General features: G+C 39.2%; 1 protein-coding gene across 4 annotated transcripts in view; it reads left to right on the top strand.

The window, feature by feature from the left end:
• LOC132824029 (terminal uridylyltransferase 7-like) overlaps positions 1-10,610 on the top strand; it is a 90,494-nt gene extending 79,884 nt beyond the window's left edge. For all 4 annotated transcript variants that reach the window (XM_060838282.1, XM_060838291.1, XM_060838309.1 and 1 more), the window contains 4 exons: positions 5,417-5,775; positions 6,002-6,063; positions 6,263-6,305; positions 9,445-10,610. In XM_060838282.1, coding sequence (XP_060694265.1) covers positions 5,417-5,775; positions 6,002-6,063; positions 6,263-6,305; positions 9,445-9,518 — 538 coding nt within the window. In that variant the 3' untranslated portion in view covers positions 9,519-10,610. The remainder of the gene's footprint in view (positions 1-5,416; positions 5,776-6,001; positions 6,064-6,262; positions 6,306-9,444) is intronic.
• The last annotated feature ends 5,274 nt before the right edge of the window (positions 10,611-15,884 follow it).

Here is a 15,884-nt window from a genome sequence, read left to right as displayed (position 1 = left end):
CCATGTCGCCAAACTAGTCCTTACCCATAATAGCTTTTCCTTTAACTCCTCCCATTTCCTCCAAATCCAGGGGGTGACCAGGGGCACTCTGATGCGCCCCAGCCACACCTACCTCTTTGTTGGCTATGTCGAACAGTCTTTCTTCAGTACCTACACAGGCACTGTGCCTCAACTCTTCTGCCATTACATCGATGATTGCATTGGTGCTGCATCCTGCATGCAGGTTGAACTGGAGCAGTTTGTTGACTTTGCCCACAGTTTCCCCCCTACCCTCAAATTCACTTGGTCTATCCTGGACATCTCCCTCCCCTTTCTTGACCTCTCCATTTCCATCTCCGGCAACAGTCTCCAGACAGACATTTATTATAAACCCACAGACTCTCTTAACTACCTGGACTACACCTCCTCCCACCCAGTATCTTGCAAGGACTCCATTCAGTTCTCCCAATTCCTCTGTTTCTGCTGCATCTGCTCAGGTGAGGACACATTCAAATCCAAAGCAGCCCAGATGTCTACCTATTTTGAACAACATGCTTTTCCCTCCCTCTATCCTCCAGACAGCCCTCCGCCACACCACCTCCATTCCCTGATCCACTGCTCTAACCACTCCTCCTCCCCAAACATAATAAAGACAGGGTCCCCTATGTCCTCATCTACCATCCTTAAATACTTCTGCCAACTCCAACTAGACCCCACTACCAACAATACCTTGCCCTCCCCACCCATCTCTGCCTTCCGCAAAGACCATTCCCTTCACCAATCCTTGGTTCATGTCACTCTCCCTACTGACCCCCCAGAACCCCAGGTACCTTCACCTGCAGCTGGAAAAGATGCAAAATCTGCTGGCACGCACACCCCTCACCTCCAGGTCAGATAGAGGTTCACCTGCCGCCTTCCAACCTAATTTACTGCATCAAGTGCTCCCGATGTGGTCTTTTGCACTAAGGGAATGCTTCGCCGAGTATCTCAGCCGGGCCTGCAGGGGCTGACCAGACCTCCCAGTCACTGCCCATTTTAATTCCCCTTCCCAATCCCTTTCTGACATGACCACTCTTGACCTCCTCCATTGCCACAACGAATCAGAGCGCACATTGGAGGAACAATACCTCATGTCCCACCTGGGCAGCCTACAGCCTGGAAGACTCAACATTGAGTTCTCTAATTTCAAATAACCTCCCTTCCCAGCTCCCCCGCTTCCAATTCCTCTGATTGACCCTTCCTTCCAGCCACCAACTGGATTCATTCCTCCCATTGGCCAACCAAGTTGTACCCTCTACCTGTCTTCACCCATCCCCAACTCACCACCCTGCCCCCCCCCCCACCCCGTTTATCTGCAGTTCCCCTTACACCTACCCCCAGTCCTGAAAGAAGGGTACACCCAAAATGTTGACTTCTCCACCTCCTGATGCTGCTTAGCTTGCTGTGTTCTCCCAGCCTCCTGCCTGTCAACCTTGGATTCCAGAATCTGCAGTTGTTTTGTCTCTAACAAAATTCTTTCTTAACTACCAAAGTGGACAACTTCATACCTATCCATGTTAAACTGCATCTGCCATGTATGTTCTCACTCATTCAACTTATCTAAATTGCCTTGAAATGTCTTTACATCCTCACCACTTGTACTCCCATCTACTTTTGTGTCATCAGCAAATGTAGAAATATTGAACTCCATTCCCTCATCCAAATCTTTGATGTACATTGTGAATAGTTAAGGCCCATGCACTGATCCCTTTGGTAACCCACTTGTCAGTGCTTTCCACTGCAAAAATGAACAATTATTCATACTCTGTTTTCTGTTTGACAAGCTGATCTCAATTCATCCACCTCCTACCAAATGTTCTATTCCTGAAATGTTGATTTTCCTGCTCCTTGGATGCTGCTTGACCTGCTGTGCTTTTCCAGCACCACTCTGATCTAAACTCAGATCTGCATTCATGCCAGTACATTGCCCCTGTTTTCATGTGTTTTGATTTTGCATCATAACCTCTTATGTGGGTCTTTATCAGATCCAGCAGACATTGTCTATTATACTAATTATGTTCCCAAAAAGCTCAGGTAGGTTTGCTAAATATGATTTCCCTTTAATAAATCCCTGTTGAATTTGTGTAATATTGATTTTTTTTTTAAAAATCACATCCTTTAAAACAAACTCCAGCATTTTTCCATCCAGTAATTTTCAGCTCACTGGTCCATAATTCCCAGTTTTCTCCCTCCCTTTTTTTGAATAGTCGGTTAAAATTTATCACCCTCCAATGTGACAGGACTGTTGCACATTTTTGTCAATTTGGAAGATAACATCCAAAACAATCACTATGTCCATGGGTATCTCTTTTAATATTCTGGAATGAAGATTATCAAGTCCTACGGATTTATCAGCTTTCAGTTTAATTACTTTTTCCAGTTTTTTTTAAAAACGAATACTAATTTCCTTCAAATACTCCTTCTCAAAATACCTCTGCCTCCCTAGTGCTTCTGGTAAGTGATTTGTGCCGCTGCCTTTGAAGACAGAACAGAAGTAATTGTTTAATTGCACTGCCATTTCCTTGTTTGCCATTATCAACTCAAACTGTAAGAGGCCTGCATTTGTCTTTTTTTCTTTTTTACATACCTATAGAAGCTTTTATGGTCAGCTTTAATGTTCCTTGCAAGTTTGTTCCCAACCCCTACTTTTCCCCTCTTAACCAATCTCTTGGAGCTCCTTGACTGAATTCTATTTTGCTCTCACTATTAGGCTTGCTACTTTTTTTTTTGAGCAAGTTTGTATGACTGCTTTTTGGATCAGGGATTTTAGGTCTGTAATTTTTTTTGTCATTTAAAACTGGATTTAAACCTGGAGTACTCTGTAAAATAATGGTTACTATCAAAACCCTAGAAGCAGTAAGGTTGGCGGTGGGGGTTGCGGGGAAAGGATGTGTGGCGATATGGCTGATCCTAGTGTCAGAGGGAAGAGTTTTGTGTTAGTAAGTATTCTTCACCTTCAAATACAGCGATAGCAAAAGAAGCCTTTTGATCCATTGAACAAACAAAAATGGCTTGATATTTATATCAGATCCCAGTCAGTGGCAAATTTGAGAATAAAAGAACAATGAGCAGGATTAGGCAATCATAGACTATCGAGCCTGCTCTGACATTTAGTATGATCATAGCTGGTATCGTCTTTTCTGCTCTCCATAATGTCTCAATTCATTACTAATTAAAAACGTATCTGCTTACATTTATGCAGTATCCTGGCATCCTCGTCACTTTGGGTAGTGAATTCTACAGATTCGCGAATCATTTAATTTACACATTTGAAAGTTTCACCACTGAATTTAATTCCCAGTGCAGGCAAGACACTTAGACTCATTTAAGAATACAAAAAGTATTTTATCATTCAGTAGTGTGAACAATTTGACACAAGGTAACTGTCCATTATATACAATCAAATTAGCAGTTTGAAACTAGTGAAGAAGTTGTTATTGTCTCCTGTATAGATTTGACATAAACTTGTAATATTCTGGAAGAATTAGGTCATAAAGGCTAAAGATCTTTTTCATCCCGGCGAAGGTTATGGTCATAAAAATATTTGGTTTATTCCCTTAAAGTCTAATGAAGCTTAGCTTTTCAAAATTACACAGTAAAACCACAAAGTTGATGTTAAGAAGGAACATAGAAAACAAATAAAGGTAAACTATAACACTCTTAACAAATACATTTGGCAACCAGAAATGCATATCAAGAATTTGAGCAACTACTTCTCACAATTTTCTATCCATTTGTTTTGATAGGTTATGTCCCTCAACACATCAACACCACACAGTGCCCATTTCTTCTGACAGCTCATTCCAGACACGCAGCTCTCTCTGCGTGAAAAAATTGCACCCTCAGGTCTCTTTTAAATCTTTCCCCTCTCACCTTTAAACCTATGCCATCTAGTTTTGGACTTCTCTACCCAAGGAGAAAGACCTTGACTATTTGCCCTATGCATACCTGTCATGATTTTATAAACCTTGACAAATCACCTCTTAGCCTCTGATGCTCCAGGGAAAAAAGCCCCAGCCTTTTCAGCCTCTCACTATAGTTCTGAACTTCCCAGCAACATCCTTGTAAATCTTTTCTGAACCTTTTCAAGTTTAAAGAAGTCCTCCTTATAGCAGGGAGACCAGAATTGAACAGTGTTCTAAAAGTGGCCTCACCAATGTCCTGTACAGCAACAACATTACCTCCCAACTCCTATGCTCAATGCACTAACCAATAAAGACAAGCTTGTCAAACACCTTTTTCACCCTACCTGTGATCCACTTTACACCTCCACTCTCTGGGTCTGTTTGTTTGGCAATACTCACCAGGGCCCTACCATTAACTGTATGAGTCCTGTCCTGGTTTGCCTTACCAAAATGCAATACCTCAAATTTATCAAAACTAAACTCCATCTGCCACTCCATGCAGTGGCCACCTGATTGAGATCCCATTGTACTGTGAGATAACTTTCTTCATTGTCCATTACACCACCAATTTTGGTGTTCTTCTCTAACTTCTTAAGATAAGAGAAATCTGGATGAAGGATCAGAGCTCAAAATGAAAGACAGTGAAGAATAAAAAGCTGAGGAAGATTCTGGAGGAGTGTTCTATCTTTGCTTAAATCTGATTTTTGAATTTTCATTGCTTTATATTTTATTGAAAGGTTTCATTGTCATAAATCACAGAATCATCTAACAAAGAAGGGGATGATGTGCCAGTTGTGATTCTTTGAAATAATTATCCAATTCTTTCATACTGTTTTCCTCCAGCCCTGAATGTTTCCTACACAAGCAGTTATCCAACCCCATTTTGGAAATTACTTTTGAATTTGTTTCAGGTGCCCTTTCAGATCATAAAAAGAAAACTCATTTCCCGTACCCCTCGATCTTTTCCAATTGTCTTAAGTTTATGACCTGTTTGCTGATTCTCTGCCAATCAAAATAGTTTTTCCTTATTGCCACTATCCGCAGTTCTGTGTGATCTCCTTATTTAATCTTATCAAAACCCCTCAATTTTCAACACGTCTGTGAAATCTCCTGTTAATAACCATCCCTACTCATAAGTAACAATCCCAGGTTCTCTCTAGTATTTCTGTAAAACTGAAGTTCCTCATCCCTCATCATTCTGGTAAATCTTTTCTGTCGCCCCTTCAAGGGCTTGACTGCCTCTTGACTGCCAGAATTGGACACTAGCAAAGGAAACATCCTGTCACACACTCCATATACTAGATCATTCAAGAGGGCATTGACTAATTATTTGGATAGTAACATTGTGTGGGGATATCAGGAAATAATAGGCGATCTGCAGTAGGTACAATGGGCGAATGGGCGGCTTCTGCACTGTAATAATTCTGTAAATATATTCAGCAGTAACAAGTTGTTGTTTCCTAACAAAGCACTGTTGAAAAATTCATTAACAGCAAAACAAGACAACAAAATCTTGAGGATATTAGATCCAAATCAGGATTCATTGACAAATTTCAAAAACCCTTTGAAACCAATGCAAAAAGAAAACCTGAAAACAAAGAATCCCCAAACAAGGAAGTGACAAAGCTGCATGGAGAAGGTTTAAAGGATTTTCCAGTTAAAAAAGAAGAATTATACGCAGAGATTCGTGCACTGAGGAAATTAAAGGAAGATCGAGCAACAAATGAAGTTCTCAGGGACAGAGCTTCTAGGCCATATCCAGAACAAAGGAAGAAACAGGAGGACAGAGAGAAATGTTGCTTTGTCTGTGGGAAGGAAGGACATATCAAGAAGGAATGCCCTCGTCACAAAGGTACTGATTAAATACTGAAGTTTAGTTTTAGCTGTTACTTATTAGGGGCTTAATTCAAATTAGTTGTCATATTTTGTTGTTCTGCATTACAGCTCAAAAATTCAATAGAAATCAATGGAATACTTTTTTTAAAATCAATAGTAATCCACCTTCAAGGAATATTTAAGAAATATCTTTAATTTATAATGCTACTTCCCGGACTTTTGAATTTGCATATGTTTTGCAGGTTTAACGAGCACTGAAATTGCTGCATCCTCATCATCCAGTGTTGGAAATGAATACACCAAAGTAAGGCAGAGAATAAATGATCTGCATTGATAATTTAAAGTGTCAGATATCTGAATGTCAGTTTAATGTTTTTAAACTATCATCTATCTAGTGGAACAAAAAAAATGAGGGGTGGTTGGGGTAAGAAGGAGAAGTAAAGTTTGGTACTTGAGCGTAACTTACATGTTGACTAATTCAGACATTTTTATTTTTAACGCAGAAGGAGAAACGGAAACAAAAAGGATTCTTAAGTCCTCAACCAGGTTTGGAAATTTCAGTACTTTATTTCTCACTTTTTTTTCATGGATGTGGGCTTCACAGGCAAGAAAAATATTTGTTGTCTATTTCGAATAACTATGAAGATTGAGTGACTTGCTTAGCCATTTCATTTAAGAGATAACTATATTGCTTTGGGTCTGGACTCCAATGTAGACTAAGTGAGGATGGCAAATTTCGTCTTTTAAAGTGTGTTAGAGAGCAAGTGGATGTTGAAGTCACCAATATAGAGACTTGCTTTCAAAGTTAGATTAATTCATTTCAATAATTCATGATTTGAATTTGACTCCCACCAGATGCTCAGTTGAACCGGAGACCACAACTTTGTGGTTTGGTAATGGGAAAGGTCCTTTCACTCCTTACGGCGATGAAAGTTGCTGCATGTGAAAGTTTCAGAAAGGTGTAAACCAAAAACGAGACTGAATGACTGAGTTTCTAACTTTTGATTAAGTGTTAATTTCAGCTCAGGCTATATTTGTTTATTGCACACTGGTTTCATGAGCTTGGTTAAGTGACCATTGTGGCCATCTTAAATCAGTTTTTATACCTTTCTTAAACCATTTCAGTGCATGTGGATGGGGGTCTGTTGTCCTTTCTTTCTGAAGTCAGTTATCAATTCTTCAGTTTTATGAAAATGATGTTGAAAATGGATTATGCTTATCACTATCATGATAGCATGTGGATGCTTCATAAAATTGTCATTGCTATCTCCACTTCAAGACAGACCCCCTACTCCTGACAGATTCTGGAAAAGAGATCTCACTGTTTCTCTTTACTTAAAGACCTTTGGATGCAGGAAATGGATTAAATAAGTGGCCACAGAGATTGTAGATACATGAGTTGTAATGTTCTAAAATTCCCTTGATTCTTGATATGTGCTGACAGATTGGCAAAAATGTAAGTATAACTTCTGCCCAAGAAAGGAGGGACAAAAAGAAGAAAATTATAGGTCAATTAGTGTAACACCTGTAATTGAAAAAATGCTAGAGTCATTATCAAAGAGGAAGTATCATGGCATTTAGAATATGAATATACATTCAGATAGAGTCAACATGATTTGGTGAATAGGAAATTATGTTTGAAAAAATTTATCCAAGTGCCTTGGTCATGAAACAAACAGGGCAAATAAAATAAATTCATAACTTTTCTAAAAGGGATTCAAAAATGTCACATAAAAGGTTAACAAGCAAAATATTGGCTTATGGAATGGAAATGATAAATTTGTTTTTATAGAGATTGGTTATTGAACAGGATGCAAAGTGTGGGCATAAACCTGACAGGCATTGAATAATGGAGTGCCAGATTAGATTAAATTCCCTACAGTATGGAAACGGGCTCTTCAGCTCAACAAGTCCACACCAACCCTCCGAAGAGTAACCCACCCAGACCCATTCCCCACATTTACCCCTGACTAATGCACCTAACACTGTGGGCAATTTGGTATGGCCAAATCACCTGACCTGCACACCTTTGGATTCTGGGAGCACCCGGAGGAAACCCACGCAGACACTGGGAGAACAGGCAGACTCCACACACAGTTGCCTGAGGCTGGAATCGAACCCGGGTCCCTGGCACTGTGAGTCAGCAGTGCTAACCACTGAGCCGCCACAAACTTGCCTTCTCTGAGGACTGAACTCAGGACCTTCAGATTATGAGACTGATGCATTGCCTACTACGCTATGTTAAATACCATTAGCACATAAAAAAGTTTCATCCAACGATTTCAAAGATTATAACTTGGGTAATGCTTGTAAGCCAATAATGCGAATACACTGAAAATTCACAAGGGTCAATGCTGGGGCTTAGGGTGCTTGCCATCCATATACTGATAAATTGGATGAAGTGAAAGAATGTAATGAATCTAAGTTTACTGATGATACAAAGCTAGATGGAATGGTAAGCTGGGGAGTGGTGTTGAATGCTGCAAACAAAAACAGTTTAAATGAATGGGCAATAAGAATGCAGGTGGAGAATAATGTTTGGAAGTGTTGAGTTATTCATTGTGGTTGTAAGAATAGAAAAGCAGGATTTTTTTTTATAAGTTGTGGAATAGGTTTTGATGTACTCAAACACTTGGATGTGCTCAGATAAGGAACACAAAGTCAGCATGCTGACGCAGCAAGAAATTAGGAAAATTGCATTGTCTCTATTAGAAGGGGATTGAAGTATAAGATTCAAAAAGTTTGTCTCCATATTGAAGACATTACCACAAGAGTTCACTCATCCGGTTCCAGAGATGAGAAAGTTGTCATATGATGAGAAACTGAGTCATTTGGGTGAGAATGAGAGGTAATCTCATTGAGTCAGACAAGATTCTACAGGGGTTTGATGAGGCAGACGCAGGTTGTTTCCATTGGTTGGGAAATCTAAAGCTAAGAGCACAGTCTTGGATAAGAGACCATTCATTTAAAACTGAGATGGCAAATAATTACTTAATTGAAAGGTCTGTGAAATTCTCTATTCTATAGGATTGCTGTGCTCTAACATGGAATATATTTAAGACTGGAATAGATAATTTTGCTCTCGGAATCAAAAGATATGGGGAGTAGGCAGGAAGGTAGAGTTAAAGGCCAAACTCAAGTTAGATACCAAAACAGACTAACCATGAACAATAAATGTTTTGTAGAACTTGTACCTTCTAAAGATCACAAGAAATAAGGGGAGAAGTAGAAGGGGCCAAAATCCACAATAATGATACTATAAGGAGCAGTTGGCTCAAAAGGTGAAATATATTCTAATTCTGCTAATATTTCTTGTGATATTTAGAAGGTACAAGTTCAACAAAATATTTATTGTTCCTGGTAAGTGTGCTTTATTGCTGTAAGGTGGTTGTGCTTTGGTGCCGTACCTGGATAAAGGCTGGAACTCCACTCAGGTGGAGGCTGTTCTTCAACTGAGCAAAACCAGCAAAGGTTTTATTTAGGAATAGGAAGTTTCTGTTTCCAATTTGACTTCCCACTTCATCGATGCTAAGAGCTCTATGTGAAGGCAGAGCCCCACTCCCAGATTTCCCATGTTTCTCAGTAATCAGTTTGATGTAATATCATGAGTATATATTTTCATACTTTTATTTAATATTTGACATTTTGTGAATGTTTTTCTAAGAAAAAAACCCTCTGCTTACAGGCCTTAGTAGTAAATTCTCAACAAGTTCCTCAACTCAGGGAAGATCAGCACATAAAAGGACCCAACTGGAATGAATTTCAAAGGAGGCTGAAAATGTTTGCATTGTAGTTTTTATTGGACTGTGATCTTTCTGTGCAAATCCTCTGCAATTCTGTCACAGTTATGGCAATCCAGTAATTGTTTTAAGCTTGTTCTTGAGGGAATAGAGAGATTTTTGTGTTCCATAAAATGTTGCCATAATGAGATCCCTGTTCTTATTGAGTTTAAATGAGTAATGTTTTTAATTAGATCACATTTTTTGTTCAAAGTTATGTTTGTGTTGATATGTGTAAATTTCTAGCTTTATTCTTTTGACCAATCTGGCATCTTTTCTTTCCAGTAAACCAAATTACAGTTTAACTTTATGCAAATGAAACCGATAAAAAGGTGGCATCTTAATTGTTAAATTATTTTAAAGCAATTAACATAATGATAAAGTTCAGTCTGGCATGAATCTTATTCCATAGAATGTTGCATTTATGTTCATTCTTTAGAATTTTATTTTGTTTTGTTTAAAAGTGCCATATGTGTGTATTTATCAAAGTAAAAAGTTTGTACAAAAACTTGTTTGATAATAAGAAATATCACAACAGTGATTCAAATGTTATTTAATTACTATAGATGTGAATGATAGAAGAAATGTATCATTGTTTCTAAATAATAAAATCACTTGTGAAAACATTGGTAATTTCGCAAAGCTAAATGGATCGATTTTATTTAATTACATTCATATCTTGAATTTTCTATTCATTTACCTTGAACCATGAATTACACCCAAAAAGCAAATAACTTGAATTATTGTACCAGTGATATTTTTTAAATGTTGGTTTTGGAAAGAAAATGCATCTGAAAATTGTACAATAACATGTTTTATGTAATCCACTGAAGTCACATCAGGAGAAAGGAATCTTGAATATGCTTGATACTGTGTGTTGCTTTTGAATAAATGGATGTTTTTGAGGATTTGCTACTCAAGTTGCCCACTGTTTAAAACAATGATGCTTGTGTAAAAAAAATGTTGACGGCTACCTTGTGTTTGTATATATGTGGTAAATATGCATTCAAAATCTCGACTACTGTACGTAAAGTCTTGTGGCAACACAAATAAAATTCATAGAAAAACTTACTGAGGTTTCTAATTGTGAGAGAAAAATGAAGTCTAGCATTTGAATTCCACTCACCACTTTTTATTTACCGCAACCACTTAAGTACCTAAACTTTAATCATAAGCAATTTGTACCTATGTGAATATTGCATCGGAATAGAATAGAACACCTATACTGTGGAAGCAGGTCATTTGGCCCATCAAGTCCATACCAACCTTCCCAACCAGAACCCACCCCCACCCTATCCCTGTAAAGCCCATATTTCCAGTTGCTGATAAACCTAGCCTACATATCCCTGGATATTATGGACAATTTCGTATGGCCAAGCCACCCAAACCTGCAGTCTTTGGACTGTGGGAGGAAACCGGAGCACCTGGACTAAACTCTGCAAAGCTTTGCAATGTACTGATCCTTAGAATGAGATGTGTGTCTCCCTTGGCTCATATTGAGTGAGAGATTTTCAGAGCTATGCATGCTTTTCAGGGCAAGAAATGGCTGAGGCATTAAGTAACATTCCAAAAAGGATGATTGTGACAGTAGATTGAAAACTTTGCCTCTCTCCTCAAAAGAGACTGATAACTGGGAAAATATGGTCCATTCTAGTCATATTTCAAATTTGTTAAAGTCTGATGTCTGAAAGTTCTGAGGCACTTGGTCCTTCTGCCACAATTTCAGCAGCTGATCAATGAAGACCACATATATATAGCTGTTGCTTTTTTTGTTGTTGTTCATAAGATGTGTGCATCACTAACAAAATTAGCATTTCCTGCCAATCCCTAATTACTTTCAATAAAGTAGTGGAACTACTGTAGTCTATGCTTAGCTAGGAACACACAAACCAGGGGCAGAAATAGGCTATTCAATTCTTCCAGCCTGTTCCACAATTGCATAAATAATATTACAAATGTTACTCAATGCCTCATCTATGTCTTACCCTGAAAAATGCATAGCTCTGAGAATATACCTCACTCCATGTGAGGTATAAAGAAGATTGCAATCTTGTTCTTATGATTGTAATGCTTTGCAGACAAATGAGCATGGCACGAAAAGTTCGTGTTTGAATTCTATGTTCCTAATTATATCCAATAACATTTAATTTCCCTGACGAACAAGAATCTATCTTAAAAATATTCAATGTCCCCTACCTCCAGTGCCTTGTAAGGTGGAATGTTTCACAGTTCATAAGTGAAAAGGCGGCAATTGGGCGGGGTTTCAATAAGAGTTGAGCCAATCACCTACCTTATCCAATTCTAATAATATGTTAATTATTTTACTTTGGAATTGGAAAAATATGGTTTAGATTAGAAATTGGTTAATGATGGCAAATTAGAGATTATGAGAAACATTGCCATTATGGTTGATTTTAAAAGGTATATGATGAAGAAAGATTTTTTTAAAATAGAAGTTAAGGTGATGACTGGGGTTGAGTCAAGCAAATAGTGAATGTAATGAAATGATTGATGAACAGAGTGGGAAATCAGTCACTTAACATATTGATACTTTTCCTCAGCTTCAGACTTGAAAAAGAAGAATTGAGGGAGATCTCTGTGATTATAAAAGAATTTTAAAACACTTCTGAAACACTGAGAATGGTTGAAAGTTGGAATGCTCCAACAGAGACCATTGAGAAGAATTTATGGATTTGCTTCTATAAAGGGAAATACATACTTGCTTGAGAAAGAGGACCTTTTAAAAGGTACTAGGAAGGAGTAGGGGAGTAGAATTTGAGATGGCATAGATGGAGAAAAAATATTTACAGACATAATTGGCCAAATTGCTTTTCTGTAATTCTGAAAAAAACAAGACAGGTGTCTCGTACTCATTCCACAACTCAAAAGATTTAAAAAATTTTGACCTTAGACCATCTTGTACAAGTGAAACTATTAATATTTTTTCAAAATGAATTGATTCATAGAAGCAAAAATACAGGCAAAGTACAGTTAGCCACATTTATGAGAACCAGGAGCACTCAATCTTTCCTGCAGTTTCTTAGCATCAAATTGTATATATGATGAATAAAATTAACCTACTTTCAATAGAGGAATATATAAGCTTACATTAACATTGGAATACTGAGACTTGAGCACATAGATGAAAACAAACTCTCTATTTTGATTGTTTCATCTTTGAAATTCAGTCAATTTCTTTGTAGAAGCCCAGCAATACTTTGGTTTAAAAAAAGGGTAATGGTTGACAATAATTGCACTTACCGTTTCAACCTACGTATTGGTCTGACAAAAGTTTAATATGTTAACATACTGCCTACTCTGTCTTCCTTTCAATCCTTTCAAAGTGAAACTATTTATTTCACCTTATCTTCTGAAAACAGCTGACACATCTTCAGTCCATCTTTAGGTCTACACCCAAAACATGAATTCATCTATTTACATATCGTACTGAACAGTGTTCTGGATGACATTCTTTATTATTTTATCTGTACATATACTACTCATTAAGTATTTAGTATGACATTGAATAAAATTTACTCTATCTTTTCTCCATGTTTATTTTTAAAGGGAAATAAAGTTTTAGATTAAATTTGCTACATAATAATGAATTATACCAATATATAATGAAAGTAATAATCATTACAAATGTTTTAAAGCTACACTATTTTAGTTGAGATGCTGATGTCATTAATTTATTCACTTATAGCCTACCACGTCAAACCCAACAGACACAATCTACTTTATCCACTGCACCCGATGTGGTCCCCTCTCTATCGGGGACACAGGAATACCAACTTGCAGATCATTTCAGAGAACATCTCTGGGACACCTGCACCAACTAACTCCATCACCACATGTCTGAACACTTTAACTCCCCCTCCCACTCAACCAAGGACATGCAAGTCCTGCGCTGCCTCCATTGCCAAACCCTAATCACCTGATACCTGGAGGAAGAAGCTTCAACTTCCACCTTGGGACCCTGCAACCACACTGGATCAATGTGGATTTCACCAGTTTCCTCATTTCTCCTTTGCCCACGTTATCCCAGTCCCAAGCCTCCAACCTAGTACCGCCCCCTTGATCTGTCCATCTTCTTTCCCACCTATCCACTCTACCCTCTTTTCTGACCCATCACGTTCACCCTCACCTTCATCTACCTATCACATTCCCAGCTACCTTCCACCCGCCCCCCCCCAAGTCCTACCCCATTCCCATTTATCTCTGTGCTCCCCCAGCTCACCAGCTCTTTCCTGATTAAAGGCTTATGCCCGAAATTTCGATTCTTCTGCTCCTGCTCCTTAAATGCTGCCTGACTAGCTGTGTTTTTCCAGTGTCATACTCTAGACTCTGATCTCCAGCACGGGTCTCACTTTCTCCTAGCTTCAAATTCAGCTTAGTTGTGCTTGAAAATGGATGGAACAGCTTGAGATTGGTTTTGGTCCTCTCAGCACAAGTATGGTGCCAGCATATAGGCTCAACTTTACTTTTGAGGGCTGCAATTTTGGGTTGCCACGCTGAGTCACTTTGAACATGTCAGTGAAGGTCATGGTGTTGCATCACGCACCATTGTCAAATCGACATTTTATGATGACCTGATGTTCTCCTCTTGCAATCATCATTCTAACATGCCTTCAAGGCTTTAAATATTTCTGCAAACGTTTTTTAATCTTTGAAGAGATTTAAGGTGGAATACTCTTCAAAACAGTCTCTTAATCAGTAATGAGTGTAGCTGATCTAACGTGTTAAGAAGACCTGTAACAATTTTGTAATTAGAGTTATACAGTCATAGAAATGGGCACAGCATGGAAACGGACCCTTCAGTCCAAGTCGTTCATGCCAACCAGATATCCTATATTAATCTAATCCCATTTGCCAGCATTTGGCCTATATCCCTCTGAACCCTTCTGATTCATATACCGATCCAGATGCCTTTTAAATGTTGAAATTGTACCAGCCTTCACCACTTCTTCTGGCAGATATTCCATATATGCATCACCCTCTCCGTGCAAAATTTGCCCTTTAGGTCCCATTTTGGTCTTACCCCTCTCAACTTAAACCTATGCTGTCTAGTTCTTAAATCCTCCACACCACAAAAACAGCTTTTTCTGTTTATCCTATTCATGCCCCTTGTGACTTTTTAAACCTCTATAAGGTCACCCTCAGCATCCAACACTCCAAGGAAAACAGTCTTCCCAATAGCTCAAATCCTCCAACCCTGGCAACATCTCTGTAAATCATTTCCGAATGCCGCCCCGTGGCTGAACACTTTAACTCCCCCTCCTACTGCGCCAAGGACATGCAGGTCCTTGGCCTCCTCCATCGCCAGACCCTGACCACATGACGCCTGCAGGAAGAACGCCTCATCTTCCGCCTAGGAACCCTCCAACCACACAGGATGAATGTAGATTTCTCCAGCTTCCTCATTTTCCCCTCCCCCCACCTTATCTCCGTTCCAATCCCTGGATTCAGCACCGCCCTCTTGACCTGCAATTTTCTTCCCGACCTCTCCGCCCCCACTCCCTCTCCGGCCTATCACCCTCACCCTCACCTCCTTCCACCTATCGTATTCCCAGTGCCCCTCCCCCAAATTCCCTGCCCCCTACCCTTTATCTCAGCCCACTTGGCATACCAGCCTCCATCCTGAAGAAGGGCTTATGCCCGAAACATCGATTCTCCTGCTCCTCAGATGCTGCCTGGCCTGCTGTGTTTTTCCAGCACCACAGTTTTCAAATCATTTCTGAACCCTTACAAGTTTCACAACATCCTTCCCACATGAGGGAGACCGGAATTGAAAGAAGTGTTCCAAAAGTGGCTGAAGAATGTCTTATACAGCCACAACATGACATCCCAACTCCTACACTTAATGCACCGACCAAGAAAGGAAAGCATTCCAATGGCCACCTTCACCATCCTAACTAGCTGCGATTCCACTTTCGTGGAACAATGAACCTGCACTCCAAGGTTTCTTTTTCAGCAACACTCCCCAGGACCTTAACATTAAGTATATAAGTGCTGCCCTGATTTGTCTTTCCAAAATATAGCATGTCATATTTACCTAAATTAAACTCCATCTTCCACTCCTTGGCCCATTGGCCCATGTCATAGTCATAGTTGTGTTCTGAGGTAACCTTCTTCACTGTCCATTACACCTCCAATTTTGGCATCATCTGCAAACTTCCTAACTATACCTCCTATGTTCACATTCAAATCACTTATATAAATGACGAAATGCAGTAGACCCAGCACCGATCCCTTGTGACACACCATTGGTCACAGGCTTCCAGTCTGAAAAGCAACCCTTAATCACCATCCTCTGGCTTTGCACCTTCGAGCCAGTTCATTATCC

This window comes from Hemiscyllium ocellatum, chromosome 2 (genome assembly GCF_020745735.1).
Source record: "Hemiscyllium ocellatum isolate sHemOce1 chromosome 2, sHemOce1.pat.X.cur, whole genome shotgun sequence".
Lineage (NCBI taxonomy): Eukaryota > Metazoa > Chordata > Chondrichthyes > Orectolobiformes > Hemiscylliidae > Hemiscyllium > Hemiscyllium ocellatum.
The sequence above is the reverse complement of the archived record's forward strand: the minus strand, read 5'-3'. Positions and strand labels throughout refer to the sequence as shown.